Here is a 19,824-nt window from a genome sequence, read left to right on the forward strand (position 1 = left end):
TTAGAGAAGTTTTCAAATGTCATTACCTCAGGTTTTAACTTCTCCATAATTCACTGAACGTGTACAGTGATTCCAAGTTTTTATTCCTCACAACAGCAGTGCATGCAACCCACAGCATGCTTTTGCAACACTGCCTTTAATTTGAGGCCCAGTTTTGCTGCTGCATGGTTGCTCCCAGCTTGGTATTTCATCTATTTCAGTCGCCCTTCATGAGCAAACCTCTCTGAAGCCCTGCTTCCTTTTTATGCTTAGGGTCCCTGGTCCTTAACTTTCTTGAAAATAATATTTTCAGTGCAGCACACTGAAATTTGGTCTTAGAGGTGACCTAGTGAGGATTTTTGCAGACTTTGGTACAAGGAGTGGGGAGATAGTCTCCACTCCAACCCCATACTGTGCAGAGAACAACCCAGCCGAAGTCTGGCTGAGCGGTGGGAAGAAGGCTGGGAGAAGGGGCTTCCAAGCCAGGGTAGAAACAAGCCCACTTGCTTCCTGGATGAAACTGGGACTTACCCATTTAAGTTAGATATTAGGTAGAAATTCTTTACTGTGAGGGTGGTGAGGTTGTGGATACCCTCTCCCTGGAAGCATTCAAGGCCTGGCTGGATGGGGCTCTGAGCAAACTGGTCTAGAAGGACCTACCTATAGCAGGGGGGTTGGAACTAGATGATCTTAAAGGTCCCTTCCAACCCAAACCATTCTAAGATTCTATAGAAATATTTTGTCTCTGGTAATTTTAGAGCCAGAAAATGGAAACTTTTAGATGACAGAGCAAAACATATTAATGTTTGTTTGTATGAACTCCTTCTTCACATAATAAGCTGTTGGGATAGAGATTCTATGCAGAAGCGCCATCTAAGTTTGCTACAGTTTAAAGGTGGCATAGTTGTGTCCACAGTGCTAGCAAGGAAAAAGGGCCTGGATTGATTGCTGATTGGAGTAAGCCCACCTGTTTGGGATTAGATTAGCTCCCAGAACAGCAGATTTTTCTGGTCAGCAGACTGTTGGAGTGGTTTAAAAGTGAATTAGCCAGGTAGCTAATGGTTAAGCAATGTGCAGGTATAGGTATTCCCTGCTCAAGGAAACTCCTTGGCCCTGCTGATGGACTAGACCTGATATAGACAGGGGCTAAACTGTGGCCACATTTTGTAGGACCAATGCATAGTTAAGGAAACCTTGGATTTTAGAAAAATGACGGAGGTCTGAAATCAAGAGACCCACCATTGCCTTATTTAGAGCCAGCCAACAGGTAGGTATGTGAAGCACCCTTTCTCCATTTACCTGATGTTGTTTTTCTCTATGATCTATAATAAACCTGGGGCTTTCACATCACTTGGATCCTGTTATTCTTTACCTGTGGTCAGGACAACTGCCAGAAGAGCTTCATTTACAGCTGCTAACCGGCGTGCTTTAACAAATACTGCTTGGCCACCTGGGGTACTCCAGGAACAAAGCCACAATTTATTCAGCCTCTCTATATGCCTAAAATCTCCAGTTTATAGTTTTCCACTGTGAACTACTCATAAAAATAATTCTTGCTTGACAAGTTTTAGGGATGAAGGAAATGCTAACATTTCTTTCCAGGTGAAAGAATGTTCTGGAACTATTATTTTGATGTGTTCTTTCCAGTATTGTTCACAATTAATTGCCGTTGATTCTTGCATTAACAAAGACATTCTTAGGAATCACTTTGGATTACAAATAAATGCATCTCTTCCTACTGCAAGCTTTATTGTTGCTTAACACAAGGGGTCAAATAACAATGAATAGCCAGTAGTAGTCACCTAGTATTTCCAATTTTCCAAATTTGTTAATTTTCTGCTACCAAGCTGAGTCCTAATTAATTAAGACTGGATGTTTGCTTAGCTCTAGACATACAAGAAGTCTTAGTGGCATTTCTGTAGGCTGGAAACAGAGGGCTCCGCATGGAGCTTATCAGCTTTGAAACACAATTGGCTCGTTATTCACTTTGTAACAAAGCCCCAGCAAAGGCTTTAATAGTTAAATATCTCGACCTCAGAAAAACAAAAAGAATCAACAACAAAATAAAATCTTTTACTGAGCGCATAAGTTACTTTTTTTTCAAATATGTTCTCTATAGATTACAACTATGTATGTTTGTTGTTAACCTGTCTGCATCATTTTCCAAGAACAATTGCTGCTACAGAGTTCGTTGAGATCTGTTGTAGACCATAATCAAGTGAAAAGCTCCCACCAAGTGCTATGCAAGTTTTAAAATTAAAGATGAACTCTGGGAAAGGATATTTGCCAAAAATTGTTCTCTGCTGGGCAAGGCCTGCCTGTAGTTTCACCATCAACTGAAAGTCAGTCCTTGTCATACAAGGCTGTGCTGACTTCAGCAAGCCTGGAGGGGAACGATAAAAAAAAACAACAGAACAGTGTTATTTAGATAACCTTCATGCAGAAAACCATCCAGGGGAAGAACTATGACTTGCATGTCTCTAAGCTGCTGTCCTCAGGCACATGCCTTGAGTTGGAGCACCTTGGATTTCTCCCTGCTAGCAGGTTCTGCTCTTAGCACTACTCAGATAATGCATGGGAATTTACCAATTCTTCAGTATCACCCATCTTTCCTGGGTCATCCCTGTGCATTGATGAGTTAGCAATAAAGGCTATTCTTACTGAATTTTTCAGTATTCATTTCATTGAACAATTTAATTACCTTTCATCAACTTTGCAAATGGAACAGCAGAATGTCAAACACATAAGTGTCAAAATCTCAGTAAGAGACGTACTGGGAGCATGTTGTCCCAGGCCTTCATTTTCAGAAGTGTTTTATGAAGTGAGCAGTGATTTTTCTTCCTTCCTCGTTGAGAGGCTATCGATGAGATGTGAACAAGGTTAGCTCCATGTTCTGTGCTGTTAGCTACAGAATGAAAACCAATTATAACTACTAATTGATCATGAAAACCTAACAATGACAAGGGGTTAATTAATTACAAAGAAATTTCATACTTCTTCTGCTCCTTTTTTAATCATCATGTGTAACTTCATCACCTGATATGCTTCATGTTTAAATAAAAATGGGCACAGTTTTCCATTTTCTGAAGCCTTCAAATGAAGTGTTTAATGGCTTAACTTGGAGATAAAAAATGACAGTAGGGTATTCTTTATCTTCAGAAGCCATGCATGCATGTTTTCACGTAACTCCCCAACAGGTTCTTCAGGCATTGTGTTTCTTCCCAGCTGACCAGAGTTTCTTTAAACAGGAGTTAACACAATTTCTTGTTTGCCAGATAGCAATATGAATTAAATATTGCTTTGTCCTATTTCCTCTGTCCTTCCCTCTCCAAAATTGGACAGAAAATAATAGAAGTAGCCTTATACATGAAACCTAAGGTTAGCTGCACAGAGAGCGCAGGCAACAGGAGAGCAGCTGGAAACAGTATGCATACCTCTGTACAATGTGCCATCATCTGCAAATTTCATATGAAAAAAATACCTATTGAAACATTCCAAGGAAAGATGTTATTATTTTCCTTTATATTATGGTCTGAGTCTTTGAGCATAAAGGTCCCAAACTCATTTAGTTGGAACTCTCTGTGGCAGATCCTTTTAAACAGTACTCTGCACCTGGGGCTGGAAGGTCACTATGAAACTAGCCTATCTTGAAATACGGTAGAATGTTAGGGTAAGACTTCCCCAGCTTGAAAAGCTGCTATAGAAAAATGTACCCAGAATTGCACCAAAATTCCTTTCAGTTTTTCATTCTCAGAAATCGTCCCTGAATAAGCAGTTCTGAGAAAACCTGTACTTTGTACATTTGCTTTGGACTTCAGGGTTTTGTATCCTTAGAGCTGGCAATGAAACACTGCCATTATCTGAACCCTGACATACTATGTTGTTATTTTTCTAATAAGTCCTGATTTGACATCATGATATTTTTAATAAATACACAGCTAAAACTGGCTTTGTGTTGCGTATGAATGCATTGTTTTCTTTACACTGGGGGAAAGTGCTGTGCTAAGCTAAAATTCTGTGCTCTGAGGGATGTGGGGTTTTTTAACACATTTTTGTAAAAGTCAACAGTTTTAAATCATGCTGGTGCTGGACTTCCTGGATTCAATTTTCTTTTTCAAAAACCCATGAAAACAATCGGTGACTGCTAAAGAGGTAAAGAAGGATACCCTGAAAAAAAGAAAAAAAAAAAAAAAAGAAAGAAATTAAAAGGATGGGAAACAAAATGGTTTTGCAATATGCTGTTGGACACGGAGAGCTGTTTTTGTTTTATTTTTTTTAAAGCTGGTTACATAGAATAGGCTTTGAAATACATGATATTTAAAAACCCAGGCTTTTTTGTTTAAGGAATGGAACAGATAACGTGAACCACCTGACACAAGTATCATTCTGAATTTTTATGTTCCTTTGAGGCCTGTCCACTGATTGTTAGCATACCATGTATATATATACTGCTGTACGTGCATTTCGTACACTTCTATTGGCCTGCATTTGGATTTTTCTTAATATTTTGTATTCATTTGGGTCTCAGTGCAATGACTGCTATGCTCAATAGGTTTTGAACTCTTCTTTTTTGAAAACCTGAATATGCTTTAGTTGAGATATTCAAGAAGTACAAGTACACTATTTCCAAATATGCTGTTTTCTGACTTCAGCAAAAATGAGGCACCATCAGCACTATTGATTCTCACCACTGCTGGCTCTGTCTGTCAGGAGTGCTGAATGCCTGTGGCTTATTTCCATTTTCTCCTGCTGTGATGCAAGAGTTCTGGAGAATGATGGAGTTGCTCTTTGTTCTCCAGCTGACTGTGCACATACACGAGATCCTTTAAAAAGCTGAGGATAAAACCCAAATTTCCTTCTGATTGCTAGTTGTCTTGAAGATACAGATAGAGAAGAAAGCTGCAGAGGGTTATAGGGCTAACATTAGGGATTTGAGCCCTCTTCTTCTGGGATTTGAGCTATCACGGTGGGAGCAGTGGCACCCATGATTGTGTGGCACACTGGCTGGCTATGTTCCCATGCACAGCACATGCAGTACTGTGGCATTTTTATGGTAAGATGACCAAAAGATTGAACCAGGCCCTATTGTCCATTACCCCTTAAATCGCTCCGTGACTGCTATTTCCTTTAGAAATACTAGACAATTAAAGTGCTCCATAGAAAGAAATTCTAGAGCAATCTACCTCCCAGGATTCACATGCACATTAAATGCACATAGGCCAAGAACAAAGCAAATGCAAAGTAACAATTTCTAGGAGCTATTGTTCATCTGTGCTTTCTTTAGCAGGGAAAAATGTCTAGAATCTGTGACTATTTGTCTCTCTAGAGAAAGAGTTGTGAAGCCTCTTTCCAGTCCATGTAAGTTTCTTTCTCATGTCAACCCATGTTAGTTCTCCAATTCATAATCTAGCCCAGACAAACTCAAAAAGGAATAAAGAAAAAAGTAGTAGCTTTCGAGAATTTCATTATTGTGTAACTAGATGTACTCCTTTTATATAGTTTTTCCTATCTTGAAAAATGAACTTGGAATCCTGAGGTTCCTTTTTACCATACTTTGTATCTTAAAGTCATAGCCAATAAAAGCCATGCTACCCTAGTAAGGAGATAATACTGTACAACAGAAGAAAAAAGCAAAGCCTCTGGCAAGATGATCGTCTACAAAGCAGGCTTTGTAGTCTGCATACCTTGCATTGCTACTGAGGAATTATGCGACTGTGGGCTGGTCAGAAAATTTTAAGTATCTGAGAAATTGTTTATAAGTACTGACTCAAATCTAGATTTAAAAAAAAATAAAAAGCATTTCACTTTGGACAATTCATTAGGAGGAGTGCTGAGCTTATATTTAACAGTTCCAAGACTCCTTACAGGAGTTGTAAAATCCTTTTGACAATCCGCTATTACTACCAAGTCTACGCAAGCATTTCATTCATTACCAGAGCTAAAAAAAAAAAGATACCTTTGGGATGTAAGCATTTCATATCTTCGTTCACACTAGCTGATAGTTCTCTTCATTGAATTACCAAAAGCAGCCTTAGGGGTGGTTTTATTTCTCCTGTAAGGGCAGCTGTCCAAAAATCTGCAAAAATTTCCAGGAAATCTGACTTCTGCACAGAGGTTAAAGAAAGCAGACAGAGAAAAATTCTGCAGCTTCCTTTCCAAAGTGCAGATTTTCTGAATCTGGGGGACAAGTAGTAAAATCTAAAACTTAATTCAGTAGGGAGCAAGAAATGCATTCTGTGAATTGAGACTTCCCCTTTAAGTTTACAGAATAGCCTAGTTCAAAGTTTTCCAACTTGAGAGAGATGTAACAGATACAGCACTCAGTCATGTGTCTTGTTTGTGGTTAGCCACACAAAGCCTTTTTTTTTATTATTCTGAGCTCTACTCCTTTTTGTTGTTTGGAAAAAGGAAGACTGAACACAGCTGGTCTTGACACAAGCAATAGTCAGTGAAGATATAAAAAAGCCCTATCTCATCCAACTAGCAGATGAACTTTAATTACCTCACAGCAATGTGATTACCTGTGAGATGTCCCTTTTTTTCCACCACATGACATCATTTGGTTTGTCTGCAGTGAAGGGTTTATCCTGAAGGGGCTCTTCATAGTGAGCTTGCTGCCTTTTGCCAATCATTGCTACATCAGTCCAAGATTTAAAATACTGCTGCTATAGACAACGATGTAGAAGAATTAAATTGAAAGGATACTCTTTTAAAGTTATCATAACAAATGAAATAGGAAATGGGACTGGAATCTGACATTCAAAAGAACAAAAAACACACAAAAAAACTAAGCCTTGATCACAGTGCAGTGAAGCAGAAAACCTGCTAATATTTACCCCTTTTCCCCCCACAGTTTGAACAGATACTTGTGAGCAGTACAACTGCAAGCTCTCTGCCTGGCTGTCCCCCTTTCAAAACTAAAAATATCACTTCTTTTTGCCCTTATCAAGGTATGTTGGGGACTTCAGGCTGAAGAAATGTATTTGCTCATTTCATTTCCAGATAGCAGGAGTTTTCCCCATAATATTGCTTTAATTGTTGAATTGGTTGCATGTTGCTGTGCATGCCAGTCAAGCCCTTGTTACGAACACTGCCCCGTGTTGGTGCTCCAGCTGCAACACTGACCAAAATCAAGGCTCTCCCTCATGCTAGTGTTTCTGGATTTCCAGTCTGTTGAGCTGCTTTATCCAGGATGTGGAAGCCCACCCATGGCCTCACCTTCAGGCCACCTCTGCCAGTGCTGACCCTGTGCCTGCAGTCCCCAGTGATCCCTGCTGAACAGCGGCTCTGACCTAGCTGGCAGCAACCGTTTGGGGCTTTTTTCAGGCTGCAGCTGCTTTGAAGCATCCTTGTGCAAAAGCAGCTGTAATGGCAGGCTTATCCTCAAGGTCAGATGATTTATAGGATTGAACTCTCCAGACTCTCAGTCACGTGATCTGGGAGAGGATGATGAACAGGCAGAGAGGAACTTCAGCTGAAGGGCTGTTCCTCCGGGATCCAAAGCTGTTCCCTGCGTGTGATAGGAAGACGTGCTTCCTTCATTCAGAGGCCCGCTCCCTTAGCTTCCCTGGCAGCAGGCCTTCTTCAGGTATCTTCAATAACCAGCAGATTTAGTTTCAAAAATAACTGACCTTGCATATTTGCTGTCCTTACGAGTTGGCTTCTGCAACGTGAACACCAATAGGCAGTTCAGGGTAAGCTAAGAGCATCTATTATTTTCCCTCCCTTCTTAGCACAAGCTAGGTTTTGCAGTATCAGAGTAAGCTGATTGTTCTGTTCACTGGGAAAGCTGAACTAGCAGATTCTGCTGTGGGCTTTCAGTGAGCCATGCAAGTGAGGAGGGGAGATGCAGTTGTGTTTTAAAGCAGCAGTAGATTAATGGCTGTGTGATGACACTGTGCTGACACAGAGATGGCCTGAGCCAGGGCAGTGCCGGGGCCTGGCAGCATTCTACTGCTGCTGCACTTTGCTCCCTCAGGCTTGTCCTCAGCTGGCTGTGGCAGCAGTGCATTGGGAAGTGCCCTGATGTATTAGGGGCTGAAGGTCATCTAAAAATAAAAGTAGAAAGTGATGTGTCTTTTCTGCACGTTGATTCCAGCTTTGTGTTCCTGTACCACAATTTGGACACTCTTAATACAAATCTTCCATAGAAAGTTTCTTAACTAAGAAATGATGTGTGCTCATATCCTAATTGGTTTCCTGTTCAGCTAACTGCAATCTACCTACCAGAAGTTCCTCTAGATAATGCTAATTAATAAAGACTTTTTCCTTATTTTCCTCTTTGCTATTTGTATTTGGGAAGCCGTACTGCTTGTTTGTCATCACTTCCTTTCTTTCACCAGGCAGATGGCTGTTCTTTGCAGTTGTACAAAACTAATTCTTCTCAAAGGAGAGCAATCTTTGAGTTCTTCAAATGTAGAAATTCAGATTTTTTTTTTTCATTGATTTTGTATATACTGGCTCTGAATTTCAGCAGATATTCACTTTGTTTTGGGGATTCTGATATAGGGAGCTTCTATTTCACCACATACATCGGCTACCCATTCACCCAACACCTCATCTGTTGAAGAAAACATTCCTTGCTTTTATATGTCAGTCCTTGATTGCTCAATTGCTGTTCTCTGTACTGCTCCCAGCTTTCTAAGGTACTGCCTGGAACAATGTAAGTGTAGTCAATAGGCAGATAAAGCCATCCTTGAGTTATCTAGAGTTATAACAGTCACTGCTTACTCACCATTGTATTCCTCATGTATTCCATCTTCTTGTATCTTAAATTCATCTTCTCTATCTCTGGCTACTTGGGCCAGTTCTTGTTTGGCTGAAGTCTGAGTCAGGGCAAAATCTTAGCAGAAAAGAAGGAGCCAGATTTCCTATAGTGCAGTAGAGAGGAAATAAGTAAGATTTGTGTAGCCTGTAATTTGTAGCTTCAGAGGACTAAAGTGCGTGTTTATTCTACTGTTCTGCTAGGGCAATTAAATTGGAAATTGGTGTATATAAACATGCAGTAACCCCTTGGACTGGGTGGAGAAGTTGGATTCAGCGCGTGAAAGACTTCAGACCTACAGTCCAACTGATACAGACAGCAAGAAGGAAGCATGGAAATGATTTTGGGTTTCTCAAGACTAAGTCTTAAGACTAAGACTTGGGATGGTGTAAGTCCTATGTTTGGCACACTGCTTTGGGTACCTGCATTGAAGGCTGAATGATCTGCAGTCATTCTGAACGTGCAGTGTGAGGCCCAAATCACTCAGATGTGACTGCAGTTATGTAGGCTTTAGGATTTTGACAATGGGACCCTGAGTTTTTAAATGAAAGAACTGTTGGTTTTTGGTGTTTTGTGTTTTTTTGTTTTTTTTTTTTGAATGAACAATATCTTAATTTCTTTTACATCTGCTTTCTGTGAAATGTACACACTCAGATTCTCTAATTAAAAAAAAAGTCAGCATCTTATAACTTACTGAAGAGGAAACATTCTCTTCTGAGGAAAATTCCTATCCTCTTGTCTTCAATTATTCAGAGCTTTTGCAAATATCTAGTTCATAGGAATTTTGGAAATCATTCTCTCTGTTCTGTTGGAAGGTCTGGAATTTCACTGTTTTTTTTTCCTGCTTTCACCTCCTTCCTATTTTGAACAGGTGAGCTACAAAATGACATAAGCTAAAAAGATTTTTTAAAAAAAATCATCAAAAGAACTGGTTGCTATGCTTCCATACTAATTCCAAATTGCTGTTTGAATTGCTTAACAAACTGAATGTTTGTTTATATTGCATATCCATGGAATGCAGTTCCATAGATAACAGTATACTTGCCAAAGCCTATCAAAAAGGCTAGAAAATTATTTTGTAAAATGTTCTCCTTTGCAGTAATTTCCAAGGAATGCTTTTCTAAAAAGACAGGAATACATTTGTGTTAAATCACAAAGGAATGCTAATAATCACCACATTTTGATTTCAAAGCTTGGATAAACTAACACATGAAATTCCTTAAAATAGCCTTTCAGTCTTTTTTTTTTTTTTTTGTGAACCAAGCGTTGAGACTTGCATAATTGAGCAGAGAAGAGCTGAAAAGCTGATGCATAATTTGTTTTAACTAAGATGGGTTTCTTAAATGTGTAGAGCTGGTTGTTAGAAGATTTTTTTCTTTTGGGGGAAGCTTAAAACTAAGTACTGACACTAAACTCCACTAAACAAACAGTAATATCTCTGATGTTGACATGGAAATTTGATAAGAAAACTTCTCTGCTTGTAAGATTTTGGGGACTTCTTGGCTTCAAATCCATTATAAGCCAAGAGGTCACATCTTAGGTTAAATCTTTGAATGTGGGAGAACTGCTTCTGGATTTACATTTGCAGAAGCTGTTTTACTGACAGAAACAGAGATGAAAACTTAATATACATTTACTTTGCCATAGGGGAGAGGACTACAATGGAGCAAGAAAGGAAAACACAGCATGTTGTCTACAAAAATAAACAAGGAAATAATATTGACTAGAAAAATGAAAAGGATGTTGTATTTCAGTAACAAGCAGGCAATGTGTATTTTGGGTAACAAGAGGATACGTTGCAGCCTAATGGGAAAGGAAGAAAATATTGATTCTTTGCTATAAAATTTGGTATTTTTGTCTTCATTAAACAATGTGCTTTTAGTCCCGTAGTGTAGTGTTTCCTTTTACATATATTCCAAAGCAGGACAGGATGAGAGATGAGACTGCAGAAAATAGGGAGAAAAGCTGCGTAACGTCAATTATAAACTGAAGGAAAAGAGAGAAGCAGCTAATTATAGTCTGAGGAAACCAGTTGGAATAGTCTTGGTCCTTTGGGAGTGACTGAGAAGCAAGGTAACTGTCAGGATGCATTTGAAGCAGAGCGGTCCCAGCAGACAAAGAGCATGTGTCTGGATGAGAAAAGGAGGTCACATCTAAAAGCAACCAGGCTAGGGAAGAGACAAAGACTGATCCTAATCTCAGAGATATGTTAAACCTGTTTTAAGCCAGCGTGTATGATTAATTTGTTTGGGGTGGGGGTGTTAAGAACAGATTCGCTCACATCTTTTTAAACATTATCTGTCTTCCTAAACTGGGCAGAGAAAAAAAATGCCTTTTGTTTCTGTTTTGAGATTGGTGTTTTCTTTTCCTGTTTGTTGCTGTTGTTGCTTGTTTTTTTCTTTTCTTTCAGGGGGAAACTAACAAATAAAAACAAATACTCTATCAGGCAAATGAGAAATTGATTGAAATCCATTCTGAATGCATCCAACTCTTTGATAACATATTCCAAGGAAAAAAAATTAATGAGTTTTAAAAATGTGGAAGCAAATTTTCATCTAAGGGACAAGGTCTGCAGGAGGGTAGATGAGAAAGAAGTCACTTGGCCTTGACACAGTATTTTTCACATCTGAGAGGAAGTCTCTTGTTTTGGGCTTTGGAGAGTGTTCTCCTGAGGCTACAGGACATCGCAACACAACACAAGGAATCTAACAACCTCATGCTGTCAGTCCACTACCCTTCCACAGTGGCTGATAGGTGTTTTAGCTTACTCCACTCAGCTAGGAGGTTAGAGAACAGTTTCCTGATAGCTAACACAAGTGCAGAGGTACCCATGAGACTTTTCAACCTTTGCTAAGGTTGGTGTTTACTCCACTTGTGTCAGTGTTGTAATTACTCATCAACATGAATAAGGATAATACTGCCCAGCCCAGATGCTTGGTACACAGGGTAATATGAGACTTATGTGGAAAAGCCTGCTGATTTCAGCACCTCTGCAGATCAAATAGGCAAAAGACCAATGACATTAAAATATCAAATCATCTCCTGGGGGTAAAATCTAGTTGTGAAAAGAAGCGTAAAAATGAGAGAGCAGGAGAAAAGAAAAAAAAAAAGAGAACTACCTTAAGCATCACCCAAAATTGCAGATCCCATGTAGGGAATCAAAATTCAGTCTGTGCAGTCTTTTCTCCGTGACATTTGTAGTTCCATTGGGTGGAGGAGCTGGTCCCACATACCACTTCTTGCTGTCCAGCATCCAGATGTCAGTACAGATGTCAGTGGACTAGAATGCTTGGATTGAACACGTGGAAATAGGGCTGCAGGGAGTCTACCTCTGAATCAGAGTCTCTAGTTCTGACCTAGGAAAATCATTAGCCAGGTCTTTGAAGGAAACATATTCTAATGCACGGTAGGAATACGTAATATTTTATGATGCTGATGGATTGATTCACTTTCCAAACAAAAAAAAATCATATTATTGAGGACTGCAGAATTTCAAAATGGGCAAAAAATATTGTGAAATTGACTGTTAAATTCCAAGTGCTGCAAGATGAAGAGTGGCTTAACCATGGAACTGTAGCACATGCATAACGAGCCCTGTATCAGCTCCACCCTTCCAGCCACCTCTTTTGACAAATAGCTTGTCTCCACACAGACTACACTCCCAGGTCCTCTCTTGTCACTGAAAATGCTAGGGCAGGTACCAGGGTAGGAGGCAGTACTTTTTGATCTTGGATCATCTAAGAGAAGGAGAATCACATGAGGGCAAAGTCAGCCTCCCCATGCTATTTTCCCTGTCCTCAAGTGCAAAGGAAGGACGTTTACAATATTACAGTAATAATTTCTTAAGGAGGCTTTTAAAACTCAGCCTGGTTTTTGTTCTATACAAGACTAAAACAAAGCAATATTATATTTGTGAAATAAATGCTACTTTTTCATCAGGAAAACCTTCTGCCACGCTGCAAACACTTCTGGCTTTGCCTGAGCTGGAATGTATATGTTGAGATTTACCAAACCTGGGAGAATTTCTGACTGCAGAAAATCTCTTCTTATGCTTAAATAGCTGGTCAAGACTAAATAACACTTCTTAAGTTTTCTCAAGCTTCAGGAAGTTGCACGCTGCCTCTTTGCATTTTCTTTTATGTCTCATTTTCCGTTTTTTTATGATTTCATAAATAGAGTTGTTTGGGGCTTGTTATGTTACACTGGTTAGAGGCTGGTGAGGAAAGGAATCCTTGAGCTGACTCTGTTCAGTTACTATACTGACACTGCTCGAGTACTCCTAAACCATACCCAGGTGTACACTCTACATCTTGATTTCTAAAGCCTAAACATTATGTGGACCTTTTTGCAGCCAAAAATATCTTGCATGATTTATACTTACACTGGAAAATCTCATTAATTTTATCCCAGAAAATCTTGGTTCACATACAGGGGCTGCACTGCACTGTGTAATTTCACAAAGAGAAAAGCGTTAATTAATGTAAATGACACGTTGGGCACAAGAAGAAAATATTTAAAGAGAATTTCACAAGGTGGAGGATAATGTACTACTTAATTACAACTTGTCATCATTAAAAATGATTGCGGTCTTCCCGACACGCAGGCCTTTACTGACCATGGAGAAGCTTTGGATCAAGCTTTGTATGTTGCTGGGCCAAAGGATTCTCTTCAGTGGTGGGAGCAGGTTTCAGTATAATGAGCAGGTAGCCATTGCCCTTCAAAAGGCAGAGAGAGAGATCTTTTTTACACAATTGAAATTGATTGCCCTTTAAAACAATCAGTTTTGCAGAAGGCTTCAAGAGTTAGACTGGCTGCTGTCTGTGGCCCCTCCTACACGGTTGCTTGGGAGGTATGTAGGGATAAATTCTGTATTTTCTGACTTCTTACAATTCCTGTAACAGTGAATGGCAGCAGTGATTTCTGAAGCTTGAACACAGTTTCCCTTCACTGTCCTTCAAACTTGGACGTCCCTCGTGATAGAGCTGGCATGCTGCATGATGGCAGCTCTGCCCAGACAACAGGAGCTTCTGTCAGCTGCAAAGTCGTGGAAATTCATGAGAATCGAGCCCTCCTTTACAGCAATGAAGCCTACCAGGCACTGGCTGCCACCACAATTAAGGAGTACTATAGCAAAGAGATGTGTCCAAGGAGTGCATTCATGCCTTGGTGCTCTGGAGACTCCTAAATAAATCAAAGTTCAGCAGGAAACAAAGAATCAGCCAGGGAGCAATTCCTCTGCCTGCTTTCTATAGGGATGCCTGTTCTTCTGGAGCTCAGGAGCACTGTTGATGTGCCAGCTGTTCAGCTTGGCTCTGTTCATTTGCTTTTTCAACAACTTAATTTTGAAGGTCCTTAAAATATTACAAGGTAACCTATTCTATAGATTAGCATGGAGAGTTAATGAATACAAAGATACACAGATATGCACACTTACTGTGCAGTCACAAGCTTGTATTCACTTCAGAGATGTTGGAGCATGTTACAATTTCTTAGCATTTTGTTCAAATATTATAGTTTTAATAATTCTTTGATCACCATTCTGTGATCACACAGACAACCAAGTCTATCCTGAATGCTGCTCCTTTGATTTTAATGATGCTGCAACAAAACTAATCTTGATCGTAGGCCTTCAAAACAAAAGCTGAATGTCTCACCTATAGGAATAGCAAAGAAATTAAAATCAACTGGTTGTTCTTACCAGTCACTGCTGCCTTTACAACTTGGTTACATTCCAGTTTGAATTATTTTTCTATTGAAGGTAGCATATGTAATTATCATTTGCTAACAGCACCTATCTAGTCTGAGACATGTAATGGATCTGCATTCTTGAGGCCTGACGAATGGTTCTTTAATTACAGCCACAAGTAAATCCTAGCTGTGTCCTTTGACCTGCTGCCTTTCTGCTTTAGGAATGCCCCACATCTGTGCTTGTTGTCGAGGTCTCTTCCATTCCAGCCAGTGTTGTCCCTGAAGGCTCACACCCAGAAAAACACTTGGTGATTCACCACTGCAGCTTGAAAAGGCTGAATTACCCGCTCAGTGATTCCAGAAGTCATGAGTGTGCTGCTGTTTCATCATGTGCTTTGCTGTGAATTGTAGGCAACTTCCTTTTCTCAGTTGTTTAACTCTGACGGGCCAGCTGTCATTTAATTGATTCTCCATTACTTGTTATTTGCACATCCTCTAGAGATACTTGGCTCTGGGTTCATCACATGTTTTGCTGTGTGGTGTGTGTGTTTTAATGACTTGCTGGCCAAATTTCTCCTTAGAGTGAATCACACTGCTCTGCCAAATCTTTCCTCCAGCACTCTCAGACAATACAAATTATTAACTCTAGTCACTAATGATGACAACGTGATAAAAAAGCCAGGAGGAGCCTCAAAAGCATAGTGAAAGATCCTACCTCTGAGAAATATGCAGGTCTAGTGTCTCTTCAGTTTTTGGTGCTGATCTCCATCTACAGAACGCATCGGCTGTTCCCTGTTCCTTGTAGCCTCTTGCTGAAGATGATGACCCACAGAGACTCCATGAGGATTATCTATGTGAAATATTTTACTGCTCCTAGCACAGCATCAATTCCCTAAATAAACACAAAGGTAGATTTTCAGATGAGCTCAGCCTTTATGTAGACACTAAATGAAAGGTTTCAAAATAATTTTGCATATAGTGCACAGGAAGCTTAGAAAAACCACTGCTTGACAGCTGCTGTCAAGTACTTTGGAGGAAGCAGGAGTTATCATTGTACAAAACAGAAAACCATATAATTTATATTTTAATTAGATTTACATCTGGAAGAATAGTTTAACAGTTTCTTAGGAAAGAGTCAACATTTTTCTTCTGAAAAGCAGCTAGCAAGGTCACACAACTCTACAGTCTCCAACAAATGTCGAATGTCACCCTGATGACTTCCATACCTTTAATCAACCCTCACCGCTGTATCTGCATGCATCTGTTTCAAACTTTTTTTTTGCATAATTACAAACTAATTTTGAAAGAGATCTTCAATGAGTTTCACAACTACTACAACCTCTGCACATGTTAGTATCATAGAAACACTCTGACTAGCAAATTACATAATTAGATCCGAAGAGGAGCAACATTCAGGATGTCTGATAAGGTATTTCTTGTTCATGGGTCAGTACAGGAAATTCAGTGTCAGACACATCCAGGGAAGATGGATGGTATCCTGTGATTTAGAGACTGCTATTCTATATAAAACAGTGCATTTCCCTTTCCTACCCTTCTCCACTTGTCAGAATTATATTTCTTGCCTAGGAAAAAAGGGGAGATGGAATTATTTTTTGAACAATATCATGTTAAGCTTAATTTCATTGCCTTGGGGTAAATATACCAGTGGGATCAGGACCTAACTGTTATCACTGCTAGAGAGATGGTTAACCATACTATGGAGACAGTAAGTACAGATGGATATGGTCTGAGGCAACTTCTTTATTTTATACAGTTTATTTTACTATCCTCTGAAAAGCCAAGGATATACATTCCTTTGTACTTTGCGTGATGGGCTGCCTCACTGCTTCCTCCTAAATTATTGGGCAGAAGTGAGGGCTGTTGAACTGAAGTAGTTCCTATTCTTTCATTAGGAGAGTTGCGAAATCATCTTGGATCCAGCAGCAAATTCCCTTTGCAGCCCCACTAATGCTTTTAATGTAAATTATTAAAACCCAGACATGGGCATTAATATATAACATTTTATACAGCTTTGATTTGCTGAACTCTTCCGCTCTGTATCCTGAGCTGCTCACAGAGATTGAATTTCCTGAAAGTCAGCTCCTAAATCAGAACTTTTATCTTGCCACAATATATCACTGCTAGAAAGAGCATTGGCCTCTTTCACGATTCAGAGAATCCTATGTCAGGCCACCTGCCTGAACCTCAAATCAAAGCAAATCAAAGTAGTGTAAGCTGCTTGGTTTTCTGAAGATGTGCCACCAAGATTGCCCCTTGTGTTATTTGTGAAAGAAACATTACATTTTTTTCTAAAATAATTCTTGCTAGGCTGGTGTCACTCATTCTATCCAATAGCTTGGCTAGAATTCATCCATTTATCTTTAGAAGCAGATTATAATAAATTATTGATACGTTAAGAAATTGCAGCATACACCTTAAGAGCCAGGTTTCCTTTTCAGAAGAATCTAGTATGCATTTTGATTAGCAGTGTAAGACTGAGTAGCACACACAGACTGGTAGATGGCACACAGATACTTAAGATACCAAAATAAGGCTATCTTAAGCCCAGGGAAGAACTGTACTGTTTCCTGAACTAAGCACAGGAAATGTCTCAGCTCTTTTCAGAATTGCATGTCCAAGCTAACATGAATTTATTTGAATTAAGGTATACCAGTGAGCATATTTTTGGGGGGTGAAATGACCTTCTCTTGACTTTTTATCTTCTAGCTGTATTTTCAGACTTCCTCAGTTTGTACTCTGCACATACAAAGTCTTGGAGTATTATTTTCCTGTGATTAAGTAGAGTGCAGCTTACAGTCCAAGCACTACAGATAGACCTATAAAAAGTCTGAAAAAAATCAGCAGTACAGAAGTCCAGCTGGAAAGGGGAGACAGAGTTGCAGGGAAAACAGCTGTGCTTGATCTTGAGATGGACGGTCAGGAGGGATAGGAATTTCCAGCTTGGATTAAAGGACACAAAAGTAATTTTGGATAGAAGCTTCATCACATGTTATCTGAGCACTGTAGTCCATTTATGTAGATGCTGACAACATCAGTATGCCAGATAATAGATTCCGATAAAGCCATATGGAAGACAGAACCAGTTTCCGGATTTTTGTTTTTTGTGTGTGTGTGGTGTGCTCTTAACATGTTTAATGTTCTATTTGGCTTAGATTTTCAGCTATTGACGTTTTAAATCAGATTTATGAGCTGGATCTGACTTATTTAAGACCGGTCTTTTCCATTTGCTTCACATTACTCACTTCAGGGAAAGAGCAGCTATATGGGGCTTCAGACCATTTGTTTCGGGGTCATCCTTTACTGACATTAGGTCTATTTAGACAGAGGCTTTTTGACACAAATATTGCGTAAAGCACAAATATAGCACAGCACCCTTCGTGACTGTGCGCTCAGGGACGGGACTGGATGCTGCTACTTAACAAAACCAGGAAACAGGCAAAAGCATCTTGGGAAAAAAAATAAAAAGGCAGAGGATAAAGAAATAGCATCTGAAGGAGGATAAAGAAATAGCCTTGTATGGGCAGGGCCAAGAATGCAAACAACCCAACAACTCCTCATCTGTTCGGTTAATACTGCAACACGTTTTCTTCTTACGAGTCTCTCAGACCTCAAATCCCTCAAAGAGCCCAGAGAAGTGGCACAGCTCACTCCCCACAGCTTCTGCAGATGCAAACAAGCCCTCTCTCTTTCTCCCCTGGCACGAGCCCTCCAGTGGTCCCTACAAAGTCACCACAGCACTGTGAGCCCTGGACAGGCTTCCTCCGTCTGCTGCGCCAGCCGTGGGACTGCCCTGCTCCACACAGCTGCAGAGCAGGAGAGAAGCCGGCTCTGTAATTAACCGCAGGAACATCCATGTAACTTGTTCTCAGTGGATCAATCACAGACAGATGAGGTTGTGTTCACTCGCACACAAGCAGCATTTATTCAGCCCTCGGCACACAGTACCTCTTACAGGCACCCGTCTCACAGCTTCCTTCAAGCAGGAGGGAAAACAGCCACAGAAGCCAACGCCTTCTGGGTTTCACTTTGACTCATGATTTGGCCTTACTTATTCACATCACCTTCTCCGCTTTTAGTTCCCTCATGAAGAAAAGCACACAAAGCTGGATTTGACTCGGCAAGAGAGCTCTCCCAAAGGAAATAAACTGGAGACTGCTGTGCATAGCAGCAGCAACTCTCCCTATAGGACAGCATCCACAGCAGAGGTGGCGCAAAGTCCAGAGCCAGGCTGTGACCCGCAGTAAACCGTTACTAATATAGAACCTCTGGAAATGATTTTCCTGGTATCAATAGCACAACTCCCCAGAGCTGCCACTAAGTAGAAGTGAAGCTGTGGTGCGATCCTGCCAGCTCAGAAGGGCAGCCGGTTGTCTGCTATGGGAGGAGAGGGTGGCAGAAAGGGCAGCAGGAAGGACAGGCCCACCTCTGCCCTGCCTGAGAACCACCTGAAGAAAGGGAAGTTCTCTGCCTCAGAAAATACCCCAAAAAGGGGCCGTGTGGATATCCATGGTCACACCAACAAACCTACAGCATGAGAGACAGAGAAGTTCTATCCAAGTACCCAAACCAAAGCAGAGTGAAGATGTGGATCAGTGTGTGGTGAAGAATTCTTCCCTGCAAAGTCTCAGAATAAAAGTTAGAGTCTATAATCTTCAGCAAGGAGCTTTTGAAGAGAACTAAACCAGTTTAATAGGTAGTTTTGAGGAGGCAATACTCCACACGTATATAACGTATGCATATAGAAGTACAACAGCACAGTATTACCATTGTAACAACTATAAACAAACAGTTGTTTTCCTTTCTAGTTTCTAGATTTTTAAATTCAGATACGATGACATTTCCCCCTCAGCCACAAAAAACAAGGCTAGAGGTTGTCATTTATCATTTGGCAGCAGGAGCTGAAGCTTAGCAGGGCAACTCAATAGCTTTTGACAAAAGCATGAAAGCTGGCAGCATAAGAACCTGCCAACACGGGCCCTTGCCAATATTAACAGATAGAGAGATGGGAAAATATTTCAAAGCACCAGTGAAGGAACCTAAATGCTCTTTAACTAAGGAGTGCTCTTCTACATCTATTTAGCCTTACTGAAGATAAGACAGGGAACCAAGCAGTTCTGGCCAGCACAGCCGTTCTGTGCAGAGCTTGAATGCCGGCTGAGTGTAATTGCTACCATTCTCAGAGGGACACAGTAAGGGACAAGTGCCCAGCAAGGGTAGAAATCAGGAGGAAGTCTGACACGTGTGACCTACGCATCCCATCCTTTCAGGGCATCATTTATAGGCAGGTCTAATTACATGCTTTCACCCACAAGACAGAGAGCTGTGCAGGGGACTTGCTTTGGGGAGGCAAGTGCAGTGGGGTTGGGCGAGGA

General features: G+C 40.4%; 1 protein-coding gene and 1 long non-coding RNA gene across 2 annotated transcripts in view; both read right to left on the reverse strand.

Annotated features, from left to right (window-relative positions):
- Positions 1-1,492: 1,492 nt before the first annotated feature.
- LOC128081543 (uncharacterized) lies at positions 1,493-15,136 on the reverse strand. Its single transcript, XR_008207221.1, has 3 exons — positions 11,863-15,136; positions 8,714-8,849; positions 1,493-7,642 (listed from the first exon to the last, which is right to left on the reverse strand). It is a non-coding gene; the product is annotated as an uncharacterized LOC128081543 (long non-coding RNA).
- Positions 15,137-15,146: 10 nt separating this feature from the next.
- ZDHHC14 (zinc finger DHHC-type palmitoyltransferase 14) overlaps positions 15,147-19,824 on the reverse strand; it is a 156,909-nt gene continuing 152,231 nt past the window's right edge. The window contains exon 9 of the mRNA XM_052684843.1: positions 15,147-15,323. Coding sequence (XP_052540803.1) covers positions 15,282-15,323 — 42 coding nt within the window. The 3' untranslated portion in view covers positions 15,147-15,281. The remainder of the gene's footprint in view (positions 15,324-19,824) is intronic.

Source organism: Tympanuchus pallidicinctus, unplaced genomic scaffold (assembly GCF_026119805.1).
Source record: "Tympanuchus pallidicinctus isolate F22 unplaced genomic scaffold, pur_lepc_1.0 scaffold1, whole genome shotgun sequence".
Lineage (NCBI taxonomy): Eukaryota > Metazoa > Chordata > Aves > Galliformes > Phasianidae > Tympanuchus > Tympanuchus pallidicinctus.